Source organism: Diabrotica virgifera, chromosome 2, assembly GCF_917563875.1.
Source record: "Diabrotica virgifera virgifera chromosome 2, PGI_DIABVI_V3a".
NCBI classification, from domain to species: domain Eukaryota; kingdom Metazoa; phylum Arthropoda; class Insecta; order Coleoptera; family Chrysomelidae; genus Diabrotica; species Diabrotica virgifera.
The window spans coordinates 130,714,828-130,740,638 of NC_065444.1; the positions used below are offsets into that span (position 1 = coordinate 130,714,828).

At 34.1% G+C, this 25,811-nt stretch overlaps 1 protein-coding gene across 1 annotated transcript in view; it reads left to right on the forward strand.

The window, feature by feature from the left end:
* LOC114327520 (rotatin) overlaps positions 1-25,811 on the forward strand; it is a 247,415-nt gene that overhangs the window by 191,330 nt on the left and 30,274 nt on the right. The window contains exons 23-24 of the mRNA XM_050643983.1: positions 2,101-2,319; positions 18,367-18,912. Of these exons, the coding sequence (XP_050499940.1) occupies positions 2,101-2,319; positions 18,367-18,912 (765 nt within the window). The remainder of the gene's footprint in view (positions 1-2,100; positions 2,320-18,366; positions 18,913-25,811) is intronic.

Consider the following 25,811-nt stretch of genomic DNA (forward strand, 5'->3'; position numbering starts at 1 on the left):
AATTTTGGGAGATCATGTTATTGGTCCTTTTTTCATCGAAGGAAATATAATCGCTGTAAAATATTCATGATTTACTACGAGATAAAATTACTCTTGCACTTCAATGTCTTCACATCAACTTAAACGAAATTTGTTTCAACAAGACGGGTATCTTTTACATAATGCGCAGGTCGTCAAATATGATTAGATTTAATTGGTCATGAACGTGTGATTAGTATACAGTGTATGTACAATAAAATGGCTCCCTTGGTTACCAGACTTACGTCCCCTAATTTTTTATTTTTGGGGATGTTAAAGACCAATTCGTACAGGCATGAATTCGAGCGAGCCACCAACTTAGAGCAACTGATGCCAAAACATATCAGCAAATGAACTCAACGCCATAATAAAGGTGTTGTATAATAGCTAATAGATTTGGTTTCTGTTTGGCAGAAGGTGTTCATTTGTTTGAAAATTTAATTCTGTAAGAATGTTATTTGGTTTATAGTTTCTAATTTTTTGGAATTATGAAATTTTTATTTTTATAGAACTAACTTTATTTTCACACACTACTTCCAAACATAGCTAAACAAAAATATGTTGTTAAAGATATTATTTGGAAAATGCCAAAAAATGCATTTTTCGCGCATTTGAGCTGATTTGATGCGACACTGCCATTTAATATTGTTCTCAGTGGCGGCGCCTGGTCTAAAATATTGGGGGTGCACACATAATGTTAACATATAAAAAGACCTTGAGACCCTAATTCCGTAGGTATTATAAAGGTTTTTGAGTGTCTTCAAATTGTAAAAATCAAAGGACCTTATTAAAAATTACAATAAATAATGTATTTTATTGACTTAAAATTATAATTTAGTGTTTAAATGTTACAAGCAAGTTTTGTAACGAAAGTCAGTCGACTGTTATTTTTTAGATAAATTATTCACAAACAAATTCAGTAAAATTTGGAATTTCTTGAATCATTTTTTTTTTATTGAAAACATTGCGAGTGCAGTTAATCGATCCTGGCCCATAGCTATTCTAAGGAAAGTTTTGATACGTTTCAATGTAGAGAGACATCGTTCTGTTTCTGCAGTTGTCACTGCCATCGTAACAAGTACATAATTGGAGAATTCCAATCTGGAATTCCAACTGGATAGTTAAAATCGTATCTTCTATTTTATTCATTATGCTTCCTCTTCTCCAAATATGTGCTTCGCACCTACACAATTTGTAAGTTTTTACACAAATCTCCGTTTTAAATAATCATTTATAATCCCGACGTTTGCACTTTGGTACATTCTTAATTAACAAATTTGGTTTCGGCATTTTTAATTTTTCTTCTAAATATAATGAAGAAAATTTAATTGATTTTAAATATTCCACGCTAACATTTACGTCCACAAATCATTCCATTCTTAATATAGTTCCGAAATTCGAACTTCATGAAAGCAAAATTTAAACATACGTTTGCCGTGCACGTTTAAAACACCAAAGATCATGCCACAAGATCACATCCAACTTGTGATCCTATGGCCATCTAAACTTGTGGGCTATAGCGGGTAGCCGGGAGGGTGGTGAGTTGTAATTTGTCGTATGAAAAGTCATTGGTATAGGAACCACTGTGAGAGCGGTGAACGCGGGGTTCTGTCTAAGGCCTCGCATCCGTGAACTTTCTCTTTTGAAATAGAATAAAAATAATTAAATGTTACCTATTAGATACTTATAAACTCCTTGGATCTGTTATTTCGAATTTCAATTACTGTATAGTTAGATTAAAATGTTATTTATAGAATGATAAATATTACATATATGAATGTTGGTGTGAAAATAATTTTGGGGGTTCACGTGCACATGTGCACTTATGAAGAAACCGCCACTGGTTCTGAAGCTATTTTCTTGTGATATCTTGTGATGCAACTCGTTAGTTGATATAAGGTATGCTTGTTTAACACATTTGCTTTATTGCGCATTAAAAAGACGTACTAAAAAGGTATATAGTAAACTGCTTGACGATCTATAATTACTAATCCATGTGACTTTTTAGAAACTATTTTATACAAACTAAGTATTAAAACGAAAACAAGAAAAATATTGTTTAACTTCAAAACCTTATTATAGATATGGATTTTCCTCAATTAGTATATTTGAGAAATAGACTTTGGACATCTGTATTTAATTTATTGAGCACACTAGTGGAATATGGTGGAGAATCAGAGGGAAACTTGACCAATAGATCCGTAGAGGTCGTTAATACATTTTCTGGAACAATAACTGAATTGGGAAACGAACCATTCTTTGAAGCTATATGCGAGTCTATCAGCAATTTAGGATCTCACGGTAAGATCGTTAGTAATCTTAAAATTTAGTAGTTGCTTCCATTTTATTTGTAAAAGAAAAACATGTAAATAAATATGTAAATATATTGTTTTGCTAAACATTTGGTTTTCAAATGTTTATAAAATTGATTGACTGTGTGTGTCAAAAAATTACGACTAATACAGTATACAGAAAAGAAAGAATAGATATAAAAGATAAATTCCAAGGGACTAATTCTTACGAGTTTATAATCTAAAAAATCATTTTTAATGTTATATAATAATAAAACATAAATTAGACCAGATATTGTGATCTATGCTTGGTTATATCTTCAGATAGTTAGATTTTACTTTCTGTATTTTGAAAGATTATGTTATAGCCATATTAGTACTATAGTGTTTGTCACACTGAGATGTCAGTACGGCTTGTATACGCAATTCTTTTCAAATGAAAAGTAAAGGAACCGTGTTGCCACTTGCCACATAATCGGGCCGCTTCGCAAGACGCGGAGCTAATTGAAATTTTTTAGACATTTATTTATGTTTATTTATTATGCCATAGGCATACAAGCAGTTTTAATAATATTCCGTTTTATTATACTTTTGTATATATTTGTAATTAGCGGTTGTAGGTACTATAAATAAAGTATAATTTCGTGTACAAAAAGGTTTATTTCATTATTTATTATAAATTGTATCTATCGTATTGTCATTTTCATTACAGAATCACCGCAATATTTAAAATTTTCTATCAGTAAAAAGATTATTTTCATTAAACGTATCTAAATAAAAAACTTTTCATAAATTAGTGCAAACAAAACGTATTGCTTCGACCCTGTACTCCAAACACGACGTTAAAATCTCGCTGAGGCTGCGAACCGGCATGTTGTGCTCCGTAAGAACCTTTACTGATTTTTCGGCGTGACATACACTATACGAGTAGTACTTGTCTGAACATATTGGGACCAGCTTCATTGCAAGTTCCAAAGCATAATCCTCCATATATCACATCATAATCCCCTTTTGGATTGACGCATATATGCAATTAAAATCAGCTCCTATTATGATCTCCCTCTGTTGAAATAAATTCTAGCTGTCTCCTAATTGATCATCGAAAGTTTTTCATTCATTCTCATGTAGTCTGTCTTGAGGACATAAACACGCACAACATTTAACACTTCCTTTTCAAGTATTAATTCCCCTGACATTATTCTGCCACTCGTGCTTACAGCTTCTACCAATTCCATTCCTAGCGTTATTTTACCTACATACAAATATTTGTATTCACCTTATCTTGTTACTAATAATTTGTACTCACCTGTTTTAAACGCAACCACCAACTCCATACTCTTACTGCAAGACTTCCAAGATTCCATCCTGAGTTGTGTAATCTCTAATGGTGTTACTCTGAAATATTCTTAACCCGGAAACCAAAACAAAGGCTCTATGCCCTTCGGAATATTTTACCTTAGTTAGAAGATGCCACCATTTCAGGACAATTTTTGTTATTTTGGAGATGATCTTTTCATTATCATGAAAATATTTTTTAACACTTGATGCGATCAGCAATGCAATAAAGTGAAATATTACATTGCACCCGCTTTTTTCAGTACAGTCCAGTATCCATACTGTAGGTACTGTATGATGAGTCTGTGTATTGTGACGTTGTTTATAATGTGGGCACATATTATAAATGGCCTCACAACCTGGCCTATTTCTGAGAGAAGGATCTAGAGAATACAAGCTTCGACCATGGAATTCGAGACGACCGCTGTCAAAGTATATAAGAACAGGAATTCGTCCGCAGGCCAGTCATTCATTGATCGAAGCGCGTCGCGTAATTTAATGTATTCGAATCTAATGTATTGAAATGTATTTATTAGTTATCGGAATTATTATGTTTAGTTAATTAAATCATAAATTTGAATTTGTAAATAAATTAGATGTGTTAGTTAGTGTTATTTGTAACTATTAAATAAATAAGCGATGTAATTAAAATAATATAAGTAAGTCTTCCTTTATTTAAATTAAAATTAGTGCCTAAAAATATAAATAAATAAAATAGTAGAGTCAGCCGCGTAACAGTGTTGTCAGAAGTGGAATTTAACATAAATTCGCGTAAATACAGTTCGGAATAAATAAATAAATATAAATCGTAATAAATAAAGTGTGTGATCATGTCTACCTTGTGTAAGCTGAAAATTGCAGACCTGAGACTTGAATTGGAAGAAAGGGACCTGAGTTCTACTGGAAAAAAGGCTGATCTGGTCGAACGCCTAAAGAACGCTCTTCAAGAAGAGGGTCAAGATCCAGAAACCTATTTGTTTGAAGACAAGCATGCTGCTTTGATTTCGTCAATTACATCGTTAGAGAACAAAGTATCGACAGACATTACGTCGTTAGAGAACAAAGTTTCTAGTGAAATCTACCAAGTTTCTACAGACATTACATCGTTAGAGAACAAAGTATCGACAGACATTACGTCGCTAGAGAACAAAGTTTCGACAGACATTACATCGTTAGAACACAGAGTTTCTAGTGATATTTTGAAAGTTTCGGGTGATATTTCATCCCTTGAAAGTAAGATGACTGACAAGATCTCTAAAGTCACTTCGGATTTTGACGACAAGATATCGTCCATAAAATCTACTTTTGAAGAAAAGATCAAGGAAATAGAAAAGAAAATGGAGGAAACGGAAAAAGCAGACAAAGGGATGGAACCCATCTTAACAGACATTAAAGATGATGAAACCAAATACAAATTGGAGCCACGGTCGATAGCTGAAGGGAGTGTGGGTCATGCTCATGTTAAGGTGCCAAATTTCGACGGAAAGTCATCATGGAACAACTACATGAAACAGTTCGAATCGGCGGCCAGAGCGAACGGATGGTCCGAAAAAGAATAGAATAGAATAGAATAGAATACTTTATTGGTATAGCTTTACAGCTGCCATCATAAAGATGGATATACACGTCAGATATACAACACAATATAGTCACAGACACATAATCAAATACCTATACATACACTTAAATTTTAGATTTAACATAATGTACATTGATAAATATGAAAATTATTAATATTAGACAGAACTCATAACAGCAATCTAGTTGCTAAGTATTCTTCTACACTGTAGAATGCATGTTTACATAGTATACTTTTCACAACTCTTTTGAATTTCACCGGATGCAAAGATCTAACTTCATTTGGAAGATGATTATATAGCCTGACCCCCACATAATCTGTGGACTTCTCAAATTTGGATAGTTTGTGACCAACAGTAACAAACTGATTGGCATTCCTAGTTGAGTATGCATGTAAATCAGAATTTCTCTTGAATGAATGTAAATTATGCTTAATATACAATATGGATTTCAAGATATATATGGAAGGCAACGGTAAGATATTGTTATTAATGAAAACTTGCTTACAAGTATGCCCAAAAGGAATATTGAAGATAAGTCTAATAATTCTCTTCTGTTTAATAAACACTGTGTCTGATTTTGTGGAATTACCCCATAACGTAACATTATAAGTAAGGTGACAATAAACCAAAGAATAATATACATTAATGAGAGTTTTAATACTGAGTGTTCTCTTCAACTGTACTAAAGCATAGAATGAACAATTTAGTTTCTTATTAACATATTCAACGTGAACATCCCAACTCATAAACTGGTCCAAGAATACACCTAAAAATTTTATGTTTGGAATATTTACAATTTCAGGAATAGACACAACTGGCATATTTCGTTTGCATCTAAAATGTATATACGATGTTTTATCAATATTCAGTTGTAGCAAGTTTTGTGTACACCATGTTTGGAATAATCTGATAACCCTTGACACTCTATTTTGAAGCTCTACGTATGTATGTGCTGATACAATCACAGATGAGTCATCTGCGTACATTACAATGTGGTCATGAGTAATATGATCGGGTAGGTCATTGACAAAAATAAGAAATAGCAGTGGTCCCAACACAGATCCCTGCGGCACTCCTACATCTACACTGAAGATGTCTGACCTTTCCTTGTTTAATTCAACATAGAATTTCCTCTCCAGAAGATATGAGTTCAATAAATTTAACATGTTACCTCTTATTCCGTGGACATACAATTTGTTAAGGACAAATTCAAATTTAAGACTGTCGAATGCTCTGGAAAGATCAAAGAAGATACCCACTACAAGAAGACCATCATCAAGATGCCTATAGACAGATTCCATAAATACTTCAGTAGCCCCCTCTGTTGATCTTCCGGATCGAAAGCCATGCTGTTCTGAACACAGTGCATTATTTTTGTCCAAAAACTGTATGATCCTAGTGTAGTAAGCTCGTTCAAAAATTTTTGAAATTACATTTAACAAAGAAATAGGTCTATAATTATCAATACAAGTGTGATCGGATTTTTTATATACTGGAACAATTTTACTTAATTTTAGGTTTTCAGGAAATTCACCTGTGTTGTATACTAGGTTAATTAAATATGCCAGCGGTTCTGATATAACATCCTTGATGTGTTTGATCATTCTTGTGTTTAATTCATCATTTCCAAAAGAATGTTTATTTTTAAGACCACAAATAATATCAAGAACTTCATCAGATGTTACTGGAAAATAAACAAAACTGTCTATAGTCCACCTATGTGATAAAGTACAGTTTTGAGGGTTATTGTCAAGCCTATTTTTTAGTGCATTATTTCTGTCATTGAAATGGCATGCAAAATATTGAGCTAAATTTTTATCATCTGATATTAGTTTGTCTTCAATTTTGAGTTTAATTTTATTAGTACTTTGCTTTCTCCCTATAGTTTTATTTACTATACTCCACATAGTTTTTTGTTTATTATTACTACTTACAATTTGAAGATAATTGAATTCCCTTTTCTTTTCAGCAATAAGATTATTGTATTCCTTCTTGGTAGCTTTATACTCATTCCAGATGTTACTATTATTAGAGTTTTTAGCTTCATTAAATAGGTTTTTTAATTGTTTACTCCTAGCATATATGTCATGATCAACCCAACCTTTACTTTTATGCACGTCCTTACCTATTTTACTTTTAAGGGGACAGTTTGAAGTAATAGCAAAGTTTAAAGTATCCATAAATTCGATAAAAGCGTTATTAATATTACTTTCATTGTATACCTCGCAAAAACCAATCCTCATTAAGTCTTGTTTTAGGATGTCTAAATTATTATCATTTAAACACCTAAAACACTGCTGTTTTATATTAGATTCCATCCTATCCTGATTACGACCTACAACAATGTCAAAAATAATGGCAAGATGGTCACCCATATTGGGTTGATTGACTTGACAAGTATGATTCATAGTGATATTATTAGTAGCAATGTAGTCAATTTTTGTTTTTGTTACTTTATTGTTATTCATGAAAATACGTGTTGGTATATTTGGGATATTAAGAGACAAACCAAACGATTGAAAAAGATCATCTAATCGAAGTTTTTCATTGCTCTGAATTAAGTAGTTGATATTAAAGTCTCCACAGAGATAAATTTTATCAACACGGTTGTGAAAATGACCTAAAATATTAAAACAATTATTTATAAAAGAATCTAGATTGCTGTTAGGCGTTCTGTACACATTAATGACTAGAAATTTACAGTTACTGATTAAAATAGTCACAGCACAACATTCAAAGCTTTCTTCCTCAGAGAATTTACGGCAATCAACGACTGAGACTGCATACTTGTCTGTCCCAGATTTAGATAAAATAAGAGTTCCACCATGTATTTTATTTTTTCTAGTAAAATGGGTTACTAAAGTGTACCCTGGGATATAAATAAGATTAATATTATCCTCATTACACCAGTGCTCCTGAATACATAGAATGTCAGGTTTTTCAGCATTAGAAAAAAGCTCAAGATTTAAAAGTTTGTTTGTTAAACATTGTACATTAACCGAGATTAACTTCAATTTAAAGTCATTTACTATACGTGAAATAGTTGTATTGCTTGAGGACCCACCTAATGCGACAGCGTCCTCCTCATCTTGAAAAACGAGACTAATGCTCCGCTGGGCCAGATTTCTCGCTTCCATGCATTCTTAATTAAGTCTCGTCTAATGGTCACTTTCATGGATGCATATATGTCAGGTTTTTTGGACTGATGGATTTCGCATTTTACGCCATCTAAATGATTTTCCAGGAACTTTTCTAATTGCTCCGGTTTTGTGTCAGGCTTTAGGCGAGTCACATGTAGGTTGATCATTTGTGGAACAGCCTCAATGTTGCAAGGTGACTCGGTACTTCCAACTAAGAACTTCCTCTTTTTTCTATGAGCTACCTGTGTCCACGCACCGTTGCTTGAAGACTCTGAAAGAACCGGAGCATTATTTTCAGTGTTCAACAGATTATGTAAAACAGTTTGAGTTTTGGCTTCTTGCATTGCGGCACTCATTTGTCTTGATGTAATGTATTTTTTTTCATTTGGCACTTCATTTCCAAAGTTTGTCGATGTTGAGGATCGCGCTAGCGTTCCGTCTGCAGGAATTTTAGTCACTACTAATTCAGTTTGTTTACTATTAGTAAGGTCATTAACATTTTGTAGTTGTTTATCATCTTTACCAGGGGAAGTCCAGTTTTTTCTTTTGTCAACGTTAATTACCCTGAATTCAGGTTCTTTAGTTTTTTGTTTTACTTTTTCTTCAAGGAGCTCGTTAGTTCTTTTTAACAATTGATTATTATCAAATAAAATTTTATATTTTTCCTCTTTTTCACTTAAAATTGTTTTTAGAAAATCAATTTCCAACTGTAGGATATGTGCATTTACCTCTTGAGTATGACTTACTGAGTTTCCTTTGGGATTTTCAGATTGTTCACATGTCTCACATACAATTCTAGTATCACATAACTTTATACATTTCTGCTTTTTTCTTGATGAACAAGATAAATGAAAAATACTTCCACATTTTATGCACACTATAACGTTAGTAGTTTTCTGGCAACATTTGAATGCTTTTTCCTTAAAATTCTCATCATTTACAGAGAGGAGTAATTTCACGTGCGCATCGTTCGGCGCCATCTTGTACAACCGGCTGTAAACCGCACTATTGCTCTTCGAGGCGACGCTTTGGATGTCCTCCAGACCATAGCCGTAGATGAGACAGATGACTTCGAGCAGCTTAAAAAGAGACTGAACATGCGTTATGGGCACGAACATTTGGAGTATGTCTATCAGGCGCGGCTTAAAAACCGACGACAAAAGAAAGTTGAAGCTCTTCAATAATATGAGCTAGATATTGCCAGGCTAGTACGATTCGCTTATCCAACAGCTCCCGAAGACATGAGGGAAATATTGGCTGTTCAAACATTTATGGATGGTCTTCGTGATGTTGAAATGCAGAGAACACTGCGATTAGCTCGTCACAAGACGCTGGTCGATGTATTGTCCGCGGCCCTCGAGTTCGAATCAGCTACGCAGGCCTCTGGTGAGTACAGTGCACTTCGAACTGTGAAAGAAGAAGAGGATGAAGACAAACTTGACCAGCTGGTAAATATTTTGAAAGGCTTTACATCGAAGAAAACGAAGACCATGAATTGCTGCAATTGTGGTGAAAATGGGCACGCACGGAGTTTAAGGAAGAACGCAAATCAAGAAACTCGCCAGCAGGAAATAAGAGAACGCACAGACCCTAGGAGGGCAGCCTCGACTCAGAACTCCTCTAAAGACCATCTAATACTAATAGCTTCTTTGAAATGTCGTGAGGATAGTGTATATGTAGATGGAGAAATAAATGGTAAAAAGTATACATTGTTGGTGGATACCGGAGCGACCAGGACCATTATACGACCGTCAATTGTAAACAGCCGTAAGAAACTCGTACCAACGAGGTTGCGACTTCGGACTGCCACAGGTGAAAATGTGAACACCCACGGAGAAATCCAGATACAATTAGGGATTGGAGCAGAAAAGTTCGTCCATACCGTCATAGTTGCAGATATCGAAGAAGATGTTATATTAGGAATGGACGTAATGAATTTGCATGTATTTTAATTGGATTTTAAGAATAGGGTAATCAAAGTTGGCAACGGAGGTATTTCTTCATCCACATGATGACAGCACTGTGCTAGTAGCCATTAAAGAAGATACAGTTGTGCCTGCGAGGGGTGAAACGATCATCGTAGCGCGGCTACAGGGAATTGTAGAAGAAGGAACACCTGTTATGATGGAGCCATGGAACCACGACGAGGAGGTTGGCCGAGGAATCATAATTGGAAAGGGATTGGTTACTTCTGCTAAAGAAATTCCCGTGAGATTGATTAATGTCAATGACTACCCAGTGACCATTAATAAGGAGACAAAAGTAGGAACTTGTGTACCCGTGACGTTCATAATCCGTCAGACGACAACATCAGATAATTCCAACGACAAGTTCGACCAAATGGTTGCAGTTGCAGGCCAATCTCTAAATCAAATGGAAAAAAAGGAAATTAAGGGAATTTCTTAGGCAATATCGTGACATATTCGTACCGAAAGGAGGAAAGACAGGAAGAACGACAGTTGTCAAACATAAAATTTACACTGGTACCGCTAGGCCAATTCGTCAAACAGCTCGACGATTACCACAGGCGAAGAGAGAGGAAGCTGAAAGGATTGTTCAAGAAATGAAGAAAGACGGGGTGATAGAAACTTCTACGAGCCCATGGGTCTCACCGGTGGTCCTGGTCAAGAAGAAAGATGGAACTACGAGGTTCTGTGTGGACTACCGTTTGTTGAACAATGTTACCAAGAAAGATAGTTATCCTCTGCCTCGGATCGACGACACGTTGGACACATTGGCTGGAAGTAAATTGTTTTCTACGTTGGACTTGAAGTCTGGATATTGGCAGGTAGAAATGGATCCAGTGGACAAAGAGAAGACGGCCTTTACGAGAGGATCTGGATTATGGGAATTCAACGTTATGCCGTTTGGACTCTGTAATGCTCCTGCGACATTTGAGAGGCTTATGGAAAATGTGTTGAGAGGGTTATCTTGGAAAACGTGCCTGGTGTATTTAGACGACATAATCGTTTTGGGGGAGACGTTTGAAGACCACCTGAAGAATTTAGAAGACGTTTTTAATCGACTTAAATCTGCCCAGTTAATGTTAAACCCCAAGAAATGCCAGCTATTTCAAAGTAAAGTCAATTATTTAGGTCATATAGTCAGCAAAGAAGGAGTGGCCGTGGATAAAGGAAAAATCGATTCCATTAAGGCTATAGGTACATAATTCGCAAATATTTTACGTGTATCCCTACTTTTTCTGTCTTTACACGGCAAATTACGTGTAGTAAAATTCACACTGGTATGGATATGTAAACATTACTAAAATGTCATTCTACTTGAAAATGTCATCATTAATTTAAAGAGATGGGTTTTAAATGTTCTTGGATAACTGTTATTTTTATAATTGCAAATTATTAATTTAGTTAATAAATGTGATAATTTTTTCACTAACTATGTATTCAGTGATTGTAATAATTTATTTGTACAACAAAAACTAATACTCAATCGAGAAAAGAGGAAAAGTGTTAAAGTGATTTTTTAATAATATATTGTTATGGAACGCTTACAATTTTGAACATCTTTACCAACAAAATACTTGGATCACAGATTATCCTGATGTATTCTTTGCTTGGATCTTCCACAAATAATACACAATAAATAACTTTTTATTAAGTTCACGTCTTAAATCAATTATTTATCAAATACACTATATTATATCAATAATATTTAATCAAAACTCAAAATATTCCCGATGCAATGTCAAATATTTAAAATTGTCACTGATTGTCAGTGTCTGACTGACAATATATGCTGACAATATTATATTCGGCTGAGTGCGTTGTAAGACAAAGATAGATTTGGAAAATATTATCACGGCATTGTGTTCATTTTTTTCGAATCCTGAAAAAACCAATAAATATTTTGGAAAAATTTAAACGCAGAATGAAAGACTAAATTATTACCGAGGGCCGAAAGTCCCTTAGAATAAATAAAAAGTTTATTTTGAATGAGATATTTGAAATTAAAAATCACACTAAATTTTCTCTTCGTTTTTCACCCCTGTAACTTATTAAAATAAACATTATAGAAGTTCTCAGGGACTTTCGGCCCTCGCTAATAACGTAGTCTTTCATTCTGCGTTTAAATTTTTCAAAAATACTTATTAGTTTTCTCAGGATTCGAAAAAAATGAATCCCCATTTGAATAGCATTGCAGCCTAAAATACGTACCGATCCTCTTAAGGAATGGCCTGAACCAACTGATAAACATCAAGTGAGAAGTTTTCTGGGACTATGTACTTACTACCGGAGATTCATTAAGAAGTTTGCAGATATCGCTAAGCCATTAACGCGACTTACAGAGGAAGCAAGTGATTATTGCTGGGATGGAGACTGCCAAACGGCCTTTGAAACTTTGAAGAGGCATTTAATTACAGCGCCAATATTAGGGTATCCACTGCCAGAAGGAGAGTTCATCTTAGATACGGATGCAAGTAATGTGGGAATTGGAGGAGTGCTGTCGCAGATCCAAGGAGGACAGGAACGAGTCCTTGGATATTTTAGTAAAGTGCTTTCAAAACCTGAACGAAATTATTGCGTCACGAGAAGAGAACTTCTAGCAGTAGTAAAATCAGTGGAACACTTCTATCAATACCTCTACGGAAGGAAGTTTCTAATCCGAACCGACCATGCCGCCCTTAATTGGTTAATGCAGTTTAAGAACCCAGAGGGTCAGATAGCCAGATGGATTGAACGACTTCAAGAATATGATTTCAAGATCACAGCTGATAGCCACAGGAACGCTGATTCTCTATCTAGAAGACCGTGTCAAGCAGAATGTTCCCATTGCAACAAAACAGAGTCAAAGGAAGCAGCAGTACTAAGAACAACAGTGGTCAACGACGAGTGGACGCCTACCAAGATCAAGGAAGAACAAGAAAAAGATCCAGTTTTACAGAAGATTCAAAAATGGAAAGAAGAAAATCGTCGACCATCTTGGCAAGAAATATCAAGCCTAGGCTCAGTAGTTAAGACGTATTGGGCCCAGTGGGACTCATTTATCTTGGAAGACAGCTTGCTTAAACGAGTAATAGAAAATGATGATGGTTCAGTGAGGAGAACACAGTTGGTGATTCCAAAGAGCAGAGTAGCCGAAGTACTTCGTCAATTACACGACAGTCCATCAGGAGGGCATTTTGGTGTAAAGAAGACCCTTCAGAGAATTCGGAAACGATTTGATTGGATGAATAGTTCCGACGATGTAAGAACTGGTGTAAGAAATGTACTACCTGTGCTACCAGTAACGGACCCTACCGGAAAAGAAAGGCTCCTATGAGACAGTACAATGTTGGAAGTCCGTTTAAAAGAATAGCTTTGGATATTGCCGGGCCATTTCCAGAAAGTGACAATGGATGCAAATACATGTTGGTGGTAATGGATTACTTCACGAAGTGGGTGGAGATCTACGCAATTCCAGACCAGAAGGCCGCCACTATTGCAGATGTGTTAATCAAAGACTGCATCAGCCGATTTGGAGTACCTCTGGAGATCCATAGTGACCAAGGAAGAAACTTTGAGAGCGATCTATTTCAAGGAATTTGTGATAGATTAGGCATGAAGAAGACAAGAACCACGGCCTATCACCCGCAATCGGATGGAATGGTGGAGCGTATGAATAGGACAGTCGGCAAGTATTTGACAAAGATGGTGTCCAATCATCAACGAGACTGGGACCAGTACCTTCCGTTCTTCGCAATGGCCTATAGATCTGCTGTTAATGAATCAACGGGCCAAACACCAGCAAAAGTCCTATTTGGACGTGAGATGCGTCTACCCTGTGATCTAGAGTTTGGATGTCGACCTGGAGAAGATGTTGCTGGTGAGGATTACGTGAATGAATTGCGAAGAAAAATGGACGATATACATGAGTTGGTCCGGTCTAATCTTCAGATCGCTAGCGACCGAATGAAGAAACGATACGATACCCAAGCCGAGAAGGGATGTTTCAAGGAGAACGACAAAGTCTGGCTTTATAATCCAAAGAAGCGAACAGGTTGTTCTCCCAAGTTGCAGCAGTTCTGGGAAGGTCCGTACCTCATTGTCAAGAAAATTAATGACGTTATCTACCGAATAAGCAAGATTCCTAGGGGAAAGCCGATGATAGTCCACCATAACCGGTTGGCGCCGTATGAGGGAGACCACGACGTAGATGAAGAAGTGGAAGTCAACCAAGTTCTAGAAACACCTGACCTCACGTTTGAGGAGTTCATGGGGGCCTATGGAGGTACCGGTAAAGCAAGACATGGTGTTACCACTGAAGAAAAGCGAGATCTACCCGCACTTCCCGATGACTATTCACTGGCCCATACCATCCCGGCCAGTATCAAAGACGCACGAGGTTTGGCATCTGCCTTTCGAAGAAATTTTGGTCGAGTTGCAGAACTTCAATGCCAACTGTCAGCTCCTGGCAAAGCATTGAAACTCCAAGATGCATCACGTTACCTATTCTATCTGGTAACAAAAGACACTGTCCGTGTCCGTGTCCGTACCAAGATGTATGGGATGCAAAAATTCAATTGAGAGAGCACGTGTTGGAGTCCGACGTGCAAAAGTTAGACATGCCAAAGTTAGAATGCAGCCAATTAGACTGGAGAGTTATCCGAAATATGGTAGAAGAAATTTTCCAAGACACTGAGGTCCAGGTGTTAGTCTGTTGCAATCCGCATAGTTACTGGTGCGGAGAGAAGACCGTCCCCTGTCACTTTTATACAACTGGGAGTTGTAAAAGAGGGTCCAGTTGCAGATACCAGCATCCAGTTCCAGTCCCGACAAGGTTCCAGGAGGAACCATCTTTTAAGGAGGGGGCAATGTGACGTTGTTTATAATGTGGGCACATATTATAAATGGTCTCACAACCTGGCCTATTTCTGAGAGAAGGATCTAGAGAATACGAGCCTCGACCATGGAATTCGAGACGACCGCTGTCAAAGTATATAAGAACAGGAATTCGTCCGCAGGCCAGTCATTCATTGATCGAAGCGCGTCGCGTAATTTAATGTATTCGAATCGAATGTATTGAAATGTATTTATTAGTTATCGGAATTATTATGTTTAGTTAATTAAATCATAAATTTGAATTTGTAAATAAATTAGATGTGTTAGTGTTATTTGTAACTATTAAATAAATAAGCGATGTAAATAAAATAATATAAGTAAGTCTTCCTTTATTTAAATTAAAATTAGTGCCTAAAAATATAAATAAATAAAATAGTAGAGTCAACCGCGTAACAGTATTGTTGCCCGTATAGTCCAGGGTAATAAGGATTTTCTCAGGACACTCAAAGATCCAGGTGTAGCTGACTACTTTTTTAGTTATTGTAGACCTATAGGAAGAAAACCTACCTGTTTCCTGCCTAGAGTTCGCGTCCGTTTTTTATTTACTAACAATTTATTGCAAAAATCGCGATTTTCTCTATTTTTTGCACCCCATTCAAAAGCTAAACAATTGACATAAAACTACAAAATTTAATTTTTTAGAACATTTAAAAACCTTCAAAATACCGATTTTTGAAAGTTAAAAAGTTAATTTGTTGCTTCACAAATTGCAAAATAAATGAAAATCGATATTTGTTAATAACTTTTACTAAATTTAACTTAGAATTTTGGGGTTTCACCCAAAGTTGGTTATTTTGGTACTTAACAAACCCTCAAAATTTGAGACCGATCCATTAATTAGTTTAAAAGTTATTCAATTTGTTTATCCCAGAGACATTTATTTTGCCATAATATAAGACAGAAAATAATAAACATTGGGCAATTCTGAGTATGCCAAACGAAAGAAGAAGACTGATAGTATCAAAATGTATTAAAAAAAGATGAAAAAATTAGTCAATATAATCAAAAATCCCAATGCCAAATTTTTTAAATTTTGTAGTTTATAAACATTTAGAATAACTTGACAAATATTGTCCGTAGGAAGCGTAGGAATTAGGGACAAAGTTAGCCATTTGTTTTTTTTTAATCCACAGCTAATTTGTTTATAATAATTAAGGAATTTCATTGATGCCATTTTAAATAATGGGATTTATATTTTTTGTTAAAAAATTTGCATAAACATTGTATCTTCACAGCACCCTCTATGATTTTTCAAAATTGTAGTTCAAACGGTTACTAGGGGAAACCTACGAATCCACCGAGTTAAATTACCGAAAAAGCAATTTCAAGCTAATACAATTTTCTGTATCTCCGGATCAACTCAATGGATTTTCATCTTTCTTTTTTTAATTTGTATGTAATTTTTACGTACATTACAAATATTCAATTTGTTTATAAATTTATTAATTAATAATCAGTCTAATTTGTTTAAACAATTCTTGAAAAAATATTGTTTACAAAAATCTTTTTTTTAAATCATAGTATCATTAATGATCATACAAAACGTTAAAGTTCACTTTAATAAATAAATTATTTGTGTTAGATAATTTATTTATTGAAGATAATTTATTTATTAAAGTATAACTTAACCTCTTCTATAATTAATAATGATAGTCTGATTAAAAACATGGATTTTTGGGGAAAAATTATTTATTCAAAAATTGTTTAAACAAATTAGATTGTTTATTAATTAATAAATGTCAAATTGCAAATAGACAAATTACATATTTGTAATGTACAGAAAAATTACATACAAATTAAAAAAAGAAAGATCAAAATATATTCAGTAGATCCCGAGATATAGAAAATGATAGTAGTTTTAAGTTGCCTTTTCAGTTTTTGAACCCGTGCATTTGGCGGCTCCCAGCTCCCCCTTCACTTACCACGACTAGTCACCAACTGAAAAAGATTTTTAAAAATTCGTGTAGAATACCAACTTTTCGAATATGTAAAATGATTTTTTCTACGGACAATATTTTTAAAGTTGTTCTAAATGTTTGTAAACAAACAAAATTTCAAAAATTTGGCATTACTATTTTTAACAATATTAGATAATTTTTTTTATCTTTTTTTAGTACATTTTGATAGTATCACTTTTCTACTTTCATGTTACATACGCAGAATTGCTTTATCTTCATTATTTTCTGTCTTATGTTATTGCAAAATAAAGGTCTCTGGGATAAACAAATAGAATAACTTTTAAACTAATTAATGGATCGGTCTCAAATTTTAAGGGTTTGTTAAGTACCCCAATACACAACTGGGTGAAACCCTAAATTTCTAAAGTAGTTTTTGTAAAAGTTATTAACAAATAACGATTTTCACTTATTTTGCAGTTTGCGTAGCAACAAATTAACTTTTTAACTCTCAAAAATCGGCATTTTGAAGGTTTTTCAATGTTCTAAAAAATTAAATTTTGTAGTTTTATGTCAACTGTTTAGCTTTTGAATGGGGTGCAAAAAATCGAAAAAATCGCGATTTTTGCACTAAATTGTTTATAGGTAGGTTTTGTTCCTATAGGTCTACAATAACTAAAAAAGTAGTCAGCTACCTGGATCTTTGAGTGTCCCGAACATGGTCTATTTCTAGCTTATTACCCTGGTTTAGTATCTTACCAGTGGAAGGCACGTATTTTGGGATACTATACTCTGTTTTTAAACCAGGAGGAGGAATTCAAGTTTCCCGCTCCGTAATGCTTGTTTGTAATTGGTCCAACCTCAGGCAAGTTTACTCCACTATTATGAAATTTTGACACTATTGGCATTTCATAGGTTCGTTAAGTTATATCGGCGATTTTTTGTGTTTTCTCCGTTATTCCTTTAATTTTTAGATTTTTAGTCTGTTTTTATATAAAAAAACAGTTGTTTTTAGATTTCTTTAGGGACGTTTTAGTATAATATGATATTTATGGATTACCGTCGAAGGCCGACATGATTAACTAAAAAAGAAGATGTATTTAGTGATTTTTCTAGTGACTTTCTTGGGTGTGAATCTGTCTTTTTAGTTTACTCCTCCTGGTTTAATAACAAAGCACAGTAGAGTAATATTGGTAAATATAATGTGTAGTATTAATACAAGTAGTATTATTACTCTACTAGTATTTAATGTTATATGTATTTTTTAGATCTTCAAAATTCTGCGTTAAATATGTTGACTGGGGTCTTACGTGTAGAAGCCTATAGAAATTTTGAATATTCGCTATTAGTTACAGAGAAAAAAGTTGAACCGTCGATTCAATCATTGTTAGATTCTGTTAGAACGTCAAGAACTGTCTTAATATCCAACAACGGTAGTGCCCGATTGCCTAAAAACTCTAAAAAATTAACACAAGATCACAAATTAAACCTTCTAGAAGAGGTGTACTATGAAAAAGTTATTGCAAAACCACAAATTGATTTAAATGATCAAATTGAAGTTAGCATAATTGAAAACGATGGCCAAAGTTTGATGTCCGGTGCTGAAATATGCAAAATTTTATTGTATCTATACGATATTTGTAACTTGGAAAACACCGAAGTGTTTATCAAAAAGAAATCAATAGTTACAAAGGCCTTGTCTACTTTATTATGCGTGTCAAAAGAAGCAAAGCAATTTGCTTTGGAATGCAGTATGGTAGGTGTAATAGTAAAAAAACTACGAGATCATCACATACGATTAGGATTGGAATCAGGTAACGTATTTTTATTGTAGTTTATTTATAATTAATGATAACAAAATAATTGTAATGACAATTACATTTCTACCTAAAAAATTGTACGTTTCGATCTCCACTCCGGAAATCGATTTCAAAAAAGGATTTTATTAAAGAAAATTTGTTAAAAAGTTTGTATAATCGCCAAGGGGTTTAGGAGGTCTATTCAAAAATTATTGAGGTTGATATATTTGGCCATGGTGTTGTAGGCAACAGCCATGCTTGTCTGAAATGATCGGATAGTGGATGTTTTATGCCCTTCAAATTATGCTTATTCTGTGTATTTCTGCATTATTTCTATGTGCTTCAGCGATTGTGTGTGTCTGAGTGTTCGTATTGTGTTTGTATATTGTGTGTTGCATATGTATGGTGTATGATTGAAAATGTGTGTCTCACATTTTCTTTTCCGCTATTGTTGGTATATTCTTGTTGTTGTTCTTCTTTTAGTGTTTTCGACTAAAATCTGCAGCATTCTGCTGATCGGTTTGCTAGACATTTTTCTACATTTAGTAGGATGAGGGCTGCTTCTATATACTTGAATATAGTGAGGGGTAAAATGATAGAATAAATTAATTTTTTCGGGAATGGTCGATGTGGAATTCGAAAACAGGTCGATTTTTATTTTTTTATGATTTTTTGGCATGTACAGGGTTATTCACTATATTTTGACCCCCCTGTAAACTGCTTTATTTACAGAATTAGAAAAAAATGTAACATACAAAAGTTATTCGATTTTTAAATTATGATTTTTTTACATATATATCGTACTAGTGACGTCATTCATTTGGGCGTGATGACGTAATCGACTATTTTTTTAAGTGGGAATAGGGGTCGAGTGCTGGCTCATTTGAAAGGTTATTCAATTCCCTATTCAGTAATATAAACATTAACATGATTAATTATGCAGGGTGTCCAAAAAAAATTTTTATAATTAAATTAATTGACACAAAAAGAAGAATGTATGTAATTTATTTAATTCAAAATACATTCTACTGCTGTCAGAAAACAGAAATAAATGTTTATTAAATAAATAAACATTACTTTTCACTTAAATTCATTGTTCAAGCTGCCACCCATCTGCCTCTTGGCAGTTTGGACATTGAATTTAAGCAAAAATCAATGTTTATTTGTGCAATAAACTTTTATTTCTGTTTTCTAACAGCAGTAAAATGTATTTTAAATTAAATAAATTACATACATTCTTCTTTTCATGTTAATGTTTATATTACTGAATAGGGAATTAAATAACCTTTCAAATGAGCTAGCACTCGACCACTATTCCCATTTAAAAAAATAGTCGATTACGTCATCACGCTCAAATGGATGACGTCACTAGTACGATACATATGTCAAAAAATCATAATTTAAAAATCGAATAACTTTTGTATTTTACATTTTTTTCTAATTCTGTAAATAAAGCAGTTTACAGGGGGATCAAAATATAGTGAATAACCCTGTACATAATATTGGTGACGTCCTCCATCTGGGCGTGATCAAGTAATCGATGATTTTTTTAAACGAGAATAGAGGTCGTGCGATAGCTCATTTGAAATTTTATTTAATTCTCTATTCATTCATACAAACATTAAAATTTATACAGGGTGGCAAAAAAATATTTTTTAAATTAAATTAATGTACACAAAAAGAAGTATGCTGCAATTTGATTCAAAATACATTTTAGTGGTGTTAAAAAATAGAAAAATGTTTATTTAACAAATTATTTAACAAATAAAGAATGCTTTTCGCTTGAATTAATTGTTCAAACTTCCACCCTCATGCCTCTTAAACATTTAAGTTAAGCGAAAAACCATGTATGTTTTAATTAATTTCGAAAATTATTTTTTTGCCATCCTGTAGTAATAATTATGTTAATGTTTATATTGCTGAATAGAAAATTGAATAACCTTTCAAATGAACTAGTATGATATAAGTACAGTATATCCCTGTGAGTTGGAACCATATGGAAAACTTTTTTATTATTAATTTTACGAAAAAAAGTCATTCTTAACAAAAAGTTCTGCATGGGCTAAAACCTAAGATTCAACCATCAGATATCAAATTTTATGAATATTATACGAGGTATGTCAAAAAATATGATTTTCGCTCAAGAATAAAGTAGCTTTATTTTTCACAATATTGAAAATTGTTATTATCAAAAGGTATTTTGGAATTAAGAACGATATTCTAACACGGAATTACATCCTTCTAATCAAAAAAAAAAAAAAATTTGAAAATTTTTCTTAAATTTGATAACCAACATTATTTTCAGTTATTTGAATTATGATCACTCTTTTGTTATTAATTTTCCGAAAAAGAGTTATTCTTCATAAAAAATTCTGCATGGTCTAAAACCTAAAATACAACCATCTTATATCAAATTTTATACGAGGTATGTCAAAAAACATGAATTTCGATCAAGAGTAAACTATCTTTATAGTTCGGAATATTTCAATTAGAAGGATATAATTACAAATTGGAACATAGTTTTTAATTCTAAACAACTTTTTATAACCACAATTTTCGATATTGTGAAAAATAAAGATATTTTATTTACTCTTGAACGAAATTCATATTTTTTGACATACCTCGTATAATATGATAAAATTTGAAATAAGATCGTTGTATTTTAGGTTTTTGACCATGCAGAACATTTTATAAAGAATAACTTTTTTTCGTAAAATTAATAATAAAAGAGTTCTCATAATTGAAATAACTGAAAATAATGTTGATTATCCATAATTTTAAAAAAAATTTCAAAATTTCTTTTTTTGAATTAGAAGGATGTAGTTGCATATTAGAATATTGTTCTTAATTCCAAATAACTTTTCATAATAACAATTTTCAATATTGTGAAAAATATACTAATCATATTTAAATATACTACAATACTTTTACTCTTGAGCAACATTCATAGTTTTTGACATACCTCGTATAATATTCATAAAATTTGATATCTGATGGTTGAATCTAGGTTTTAGACCATGCAGAACTTTTTACAAAGAATAACTTTTTTTCGTAAAATTAATAATAAAAAACTTACAGGAACATACTGTATCTGTATCAAGAAATCATAATTTATACAGTGATGAGTGCGCTAAGAACTGGCAAAATGAAGCAAAACATAAATTTACACTACATTACATTATACTATCGAGTTTCCCAACTTTAGACGTTAGCTTAAGAGCTAGTTGACTTCGAATATTTTAATCGAATTATTTTTATTATTAGTTTGCTTTATAATTCAAATGGCTACTAATTAATGTTTTTTTTTACTATACTAAATTTACAATCAAGATGCAGTAAAAATAAACAAACCAAGACACGATAAATGCTACTAGGAGCACTCCCTAACCATAATTTACAATGTATCATCATCATCATCAACTAGCCTATATTTGTCCACTGCTGAACGTAGGCCTCCCGTAAAAATTTCCACCTATTTCTATCTTGAGCTTCTTGCATCCAATTTGTGGTGATGCGCTTGATATCATCCGTCCATCTAGTCGGTGGTCGTCCTCTGCTTCGATATGCCTCCTGCCTTGGTCGCCATTCCAGAATCTTTTTTGTCCATCTGTCATCCGTCAGTCTGGCAACATGTCCTGCCCAAGCCCATTTAGCCATGGCTATTCTTTCAACTGCCTCCGTGACTCCTGTTCTTCTTCTTATTTCTAGGTTTGGTACTTTATCTCTGATGGTAATACCTAACATTGATCTTTCCATAGCGCGTTGTGTAACTCTTATTTTATTTATTGTTCTTTTTGTCAGAGTTAGTGTTTCTGTACCATATGTAAGAACCGGCAAAACACACTGGTCAAAAACCTTTCTTTTTAAACAAACTGGAATATTAGACTTGAAAATGTTATTTAATCTACCGAAGGCAGCCCATGTGAGACCTATCCTTCTTTGTATTTCAGTTGTCTGGTTATCTCGGCCTAAGCGAATCTCATGCCCTAGATATTTGTAAGCTATTACTTGGTCGATGCTATGACTCTCAATCTGAATTTTATCGCTGACTACAAGGTTGGTCATAAATTTTGTCTTTGAGGTGTTAATTTTAAGACCAATTGTTTTTGACACTTTATAGAGCGTGTGCAGCATTTTTGTAGCTTTAACAACTCTATCAGATATTAAAACGATGTCATCGGCAAATCTTAGGTGGTTCAGATCCTCCCCGTTTATATTGATTCCCATATTATCCTCTCCTTCCATTTGCTTGAACATATATTCAAGAACAGCTGTAAACAATTTCGGGGAGATAGTATCACCCTGTCTAATTCCACGTTCTATTTTAAATTTCTTGGTATCTTCATGAAGTCGAACACAAGCTGTACCAGTTTCGTAGATACTTTTAATCAAGGCGATATATCGGTAGTCAATGCGGCAGTCCGCCAATGCTCGAAGCATTTTATGATGATCTATAGTATCGAACGCCTTTTCATAATCCACGAATATAAGAAAGATAGGCTTGTTATACTCTGTGCACTTTTCTATTAGCGTTTTTATAACTTGTAGATGATCGTTTGTTCCGTATCTGGAGCGGAGCCCAGCCTGTTCACAAGGTTGGTAACTATCCAGTTTGTTCACAAGCCGTTTTGTTATTATCTTCATGAATAGTTTGTATGTATGGGAGAGCAAACTAATAGGTCTGTAGTTCTTCAGATCTGAAATGTCACCTTTTTTATGCATTATGGTTATTATTGCATTATGCCACTGAGAGGGGGTTACGCCTCTTGTCAAACAAACATTGAACATATTTTTCAACACATTTATTAACGTTTCTCCTCCTTCTTTGATGTGTTCAATGACTATCCCATCTTCTCCAGGTGATTTATTGTTTTTCATCTCCGAGAGAGCTGATTTTATTTCCTCTGTTGTGATATCTGGGATGTCTTCTGAGCCTACATTTTGAACTTTTGGTATTTGACTTTGATCAGGATCTGGAAGTTCTTCTCGCTTATACAATTCTGAGTAAAAATCTTGAGCAATTTTTAAAATATCTTCCTTATTTGTTGTTATTTCTCCTTTTTTATTTACAAGTTACAAATATTTTTCGATCCTTCAGTCATTTGTCGGCGCAGTACCTTTAAACTCTTATTTTTATCAATGGCTTGAGTTATGTGTTCAGTGTTGTAATTTCTGACATCTTTTCGAATGGATTTTGTGATATCTTTGTTTAACTTTTTAAGTGCTGCAAAATTATCTGTGTATTTGTTTTTCAATTCTCTTCTTTTGTTTATAAGGTCTTTAGTAGCTTGAGTAAGTTTATCTATCTTGTTTTTTCTTTTTTCCTTATATTTGCTATGAGCGTTTCGAATCGCACTGTTTGTTCGCATGTTTGTCACCTCTATATCTAATGCATTTTCATTTAGATGTTCTACTTCTTTCAGTTCTGAAGTTATGAGATTCTGATAAGCTACACTATCTTCTATCGATTCCCATTTATTAGAATGCCTCTCTGTTATCATTGCTGTCCTCTCTTGTCTAATGTTGATCAATATTTTTGCTCTAACCAACCGATGGTCACTCCCAACAGTGATTTTATTGATTACTGTAACATCTTGGATAATATTTTTTCTGTTTGTGATGATGAAATCAATTTCGTTTTTTGTTATGCCATCTGGACTAGCCCACGTCCACTTACGTTGTTGGTTCTTTTTGAAAAATGTGTTCATCACGTATAGCCGATGATGCAATAAAAAATTTAGTAGCATACCTCCTCTATCATTTCGCTCACCATATCCAAATGAGCCCATAGCTACTTCTGCGTTATCTTCTTTATATCCAAGTTTAGCGTTAAAATCGCCCATTAAGATTAGGTGATGGGTTTTATCTTTTTCCATAGCTCTATTTATATCTTCATAAAAGTTTTCTATTTCTTCATCGCTATGACTCGTCGTGGGTGCATATACTTGGATAATTTTAATAGAGCATCTCTTGTTCAATTTTAATATGAGGTACACAACTCTTGAGCTTACACTATCTATTTTTATAATTTTATCTAGGTGTTTCTTGTGGACGAGAAAACCTACGCCGCCAACTGCCTTATCGTCTTCTCCAATGGAATGTAACAGATGCCCTGATTTTAAAACTAATTGGTTTTCTCCTTTTCTTCGTATTTCGGAAAGTCCCAGTACATCTTATTTTATGCAGTTAAGTTCTTCCTGTAATTCAATGAGCTTATCTTCAGTTGCAAGCATTCTTACGTTATAAGTGGCAATATGCAATGTTCGTTGTCCATGGTAGCCGTGTCTATCCCGGTGATTCTTTGCACCCTCTGCCCGATCTGGTGGCTACCGTCACCAGGGACCGTTGGGCCGCCGGGGACTAAGGGCCTTTTTCTAGTTTGTGTCATGTCATTTACGGGGGAAAATTAGCCATTTCACTACCACGCTGGCCAGTGCGGGTTGGTAGCGGGAAATTAGGAGTGTTTGAATGGGGAGAGGCGCAGGTTACACAGTTTGTGTGTAGGGTGCGCGACAATATGCCATACACACCCCCCACGCAAAGTGGACCCCTCCCACTCCAACACGGTCAATAGGACTCATCCGTCACTCGGGGTGTGGATGAGATAGGTTTGAGGATAGAGATAATGGGTAAGGTTGAGATGGAATGTTAGGGAGGGACAGCGGTCAGCTGCTCCTGTAATCGCCTCTTACGACTAGTAGGAGATCCTGTGGGTGTATTTTACTAAGCGGCCCGCATCCCACACGGGGATTACAATGTATATACATTGTAAATCCCAAATCATTATTTCCAAAGTTTATACACTGTAAATTATGATTCGGGGGTGCTCCTAGTAGCATTTAACGTGTCTTGATTTGTTTATTTTTACTGCATCTTTATTGTAAATTTAGTATAATCATTTTTATACATAATAT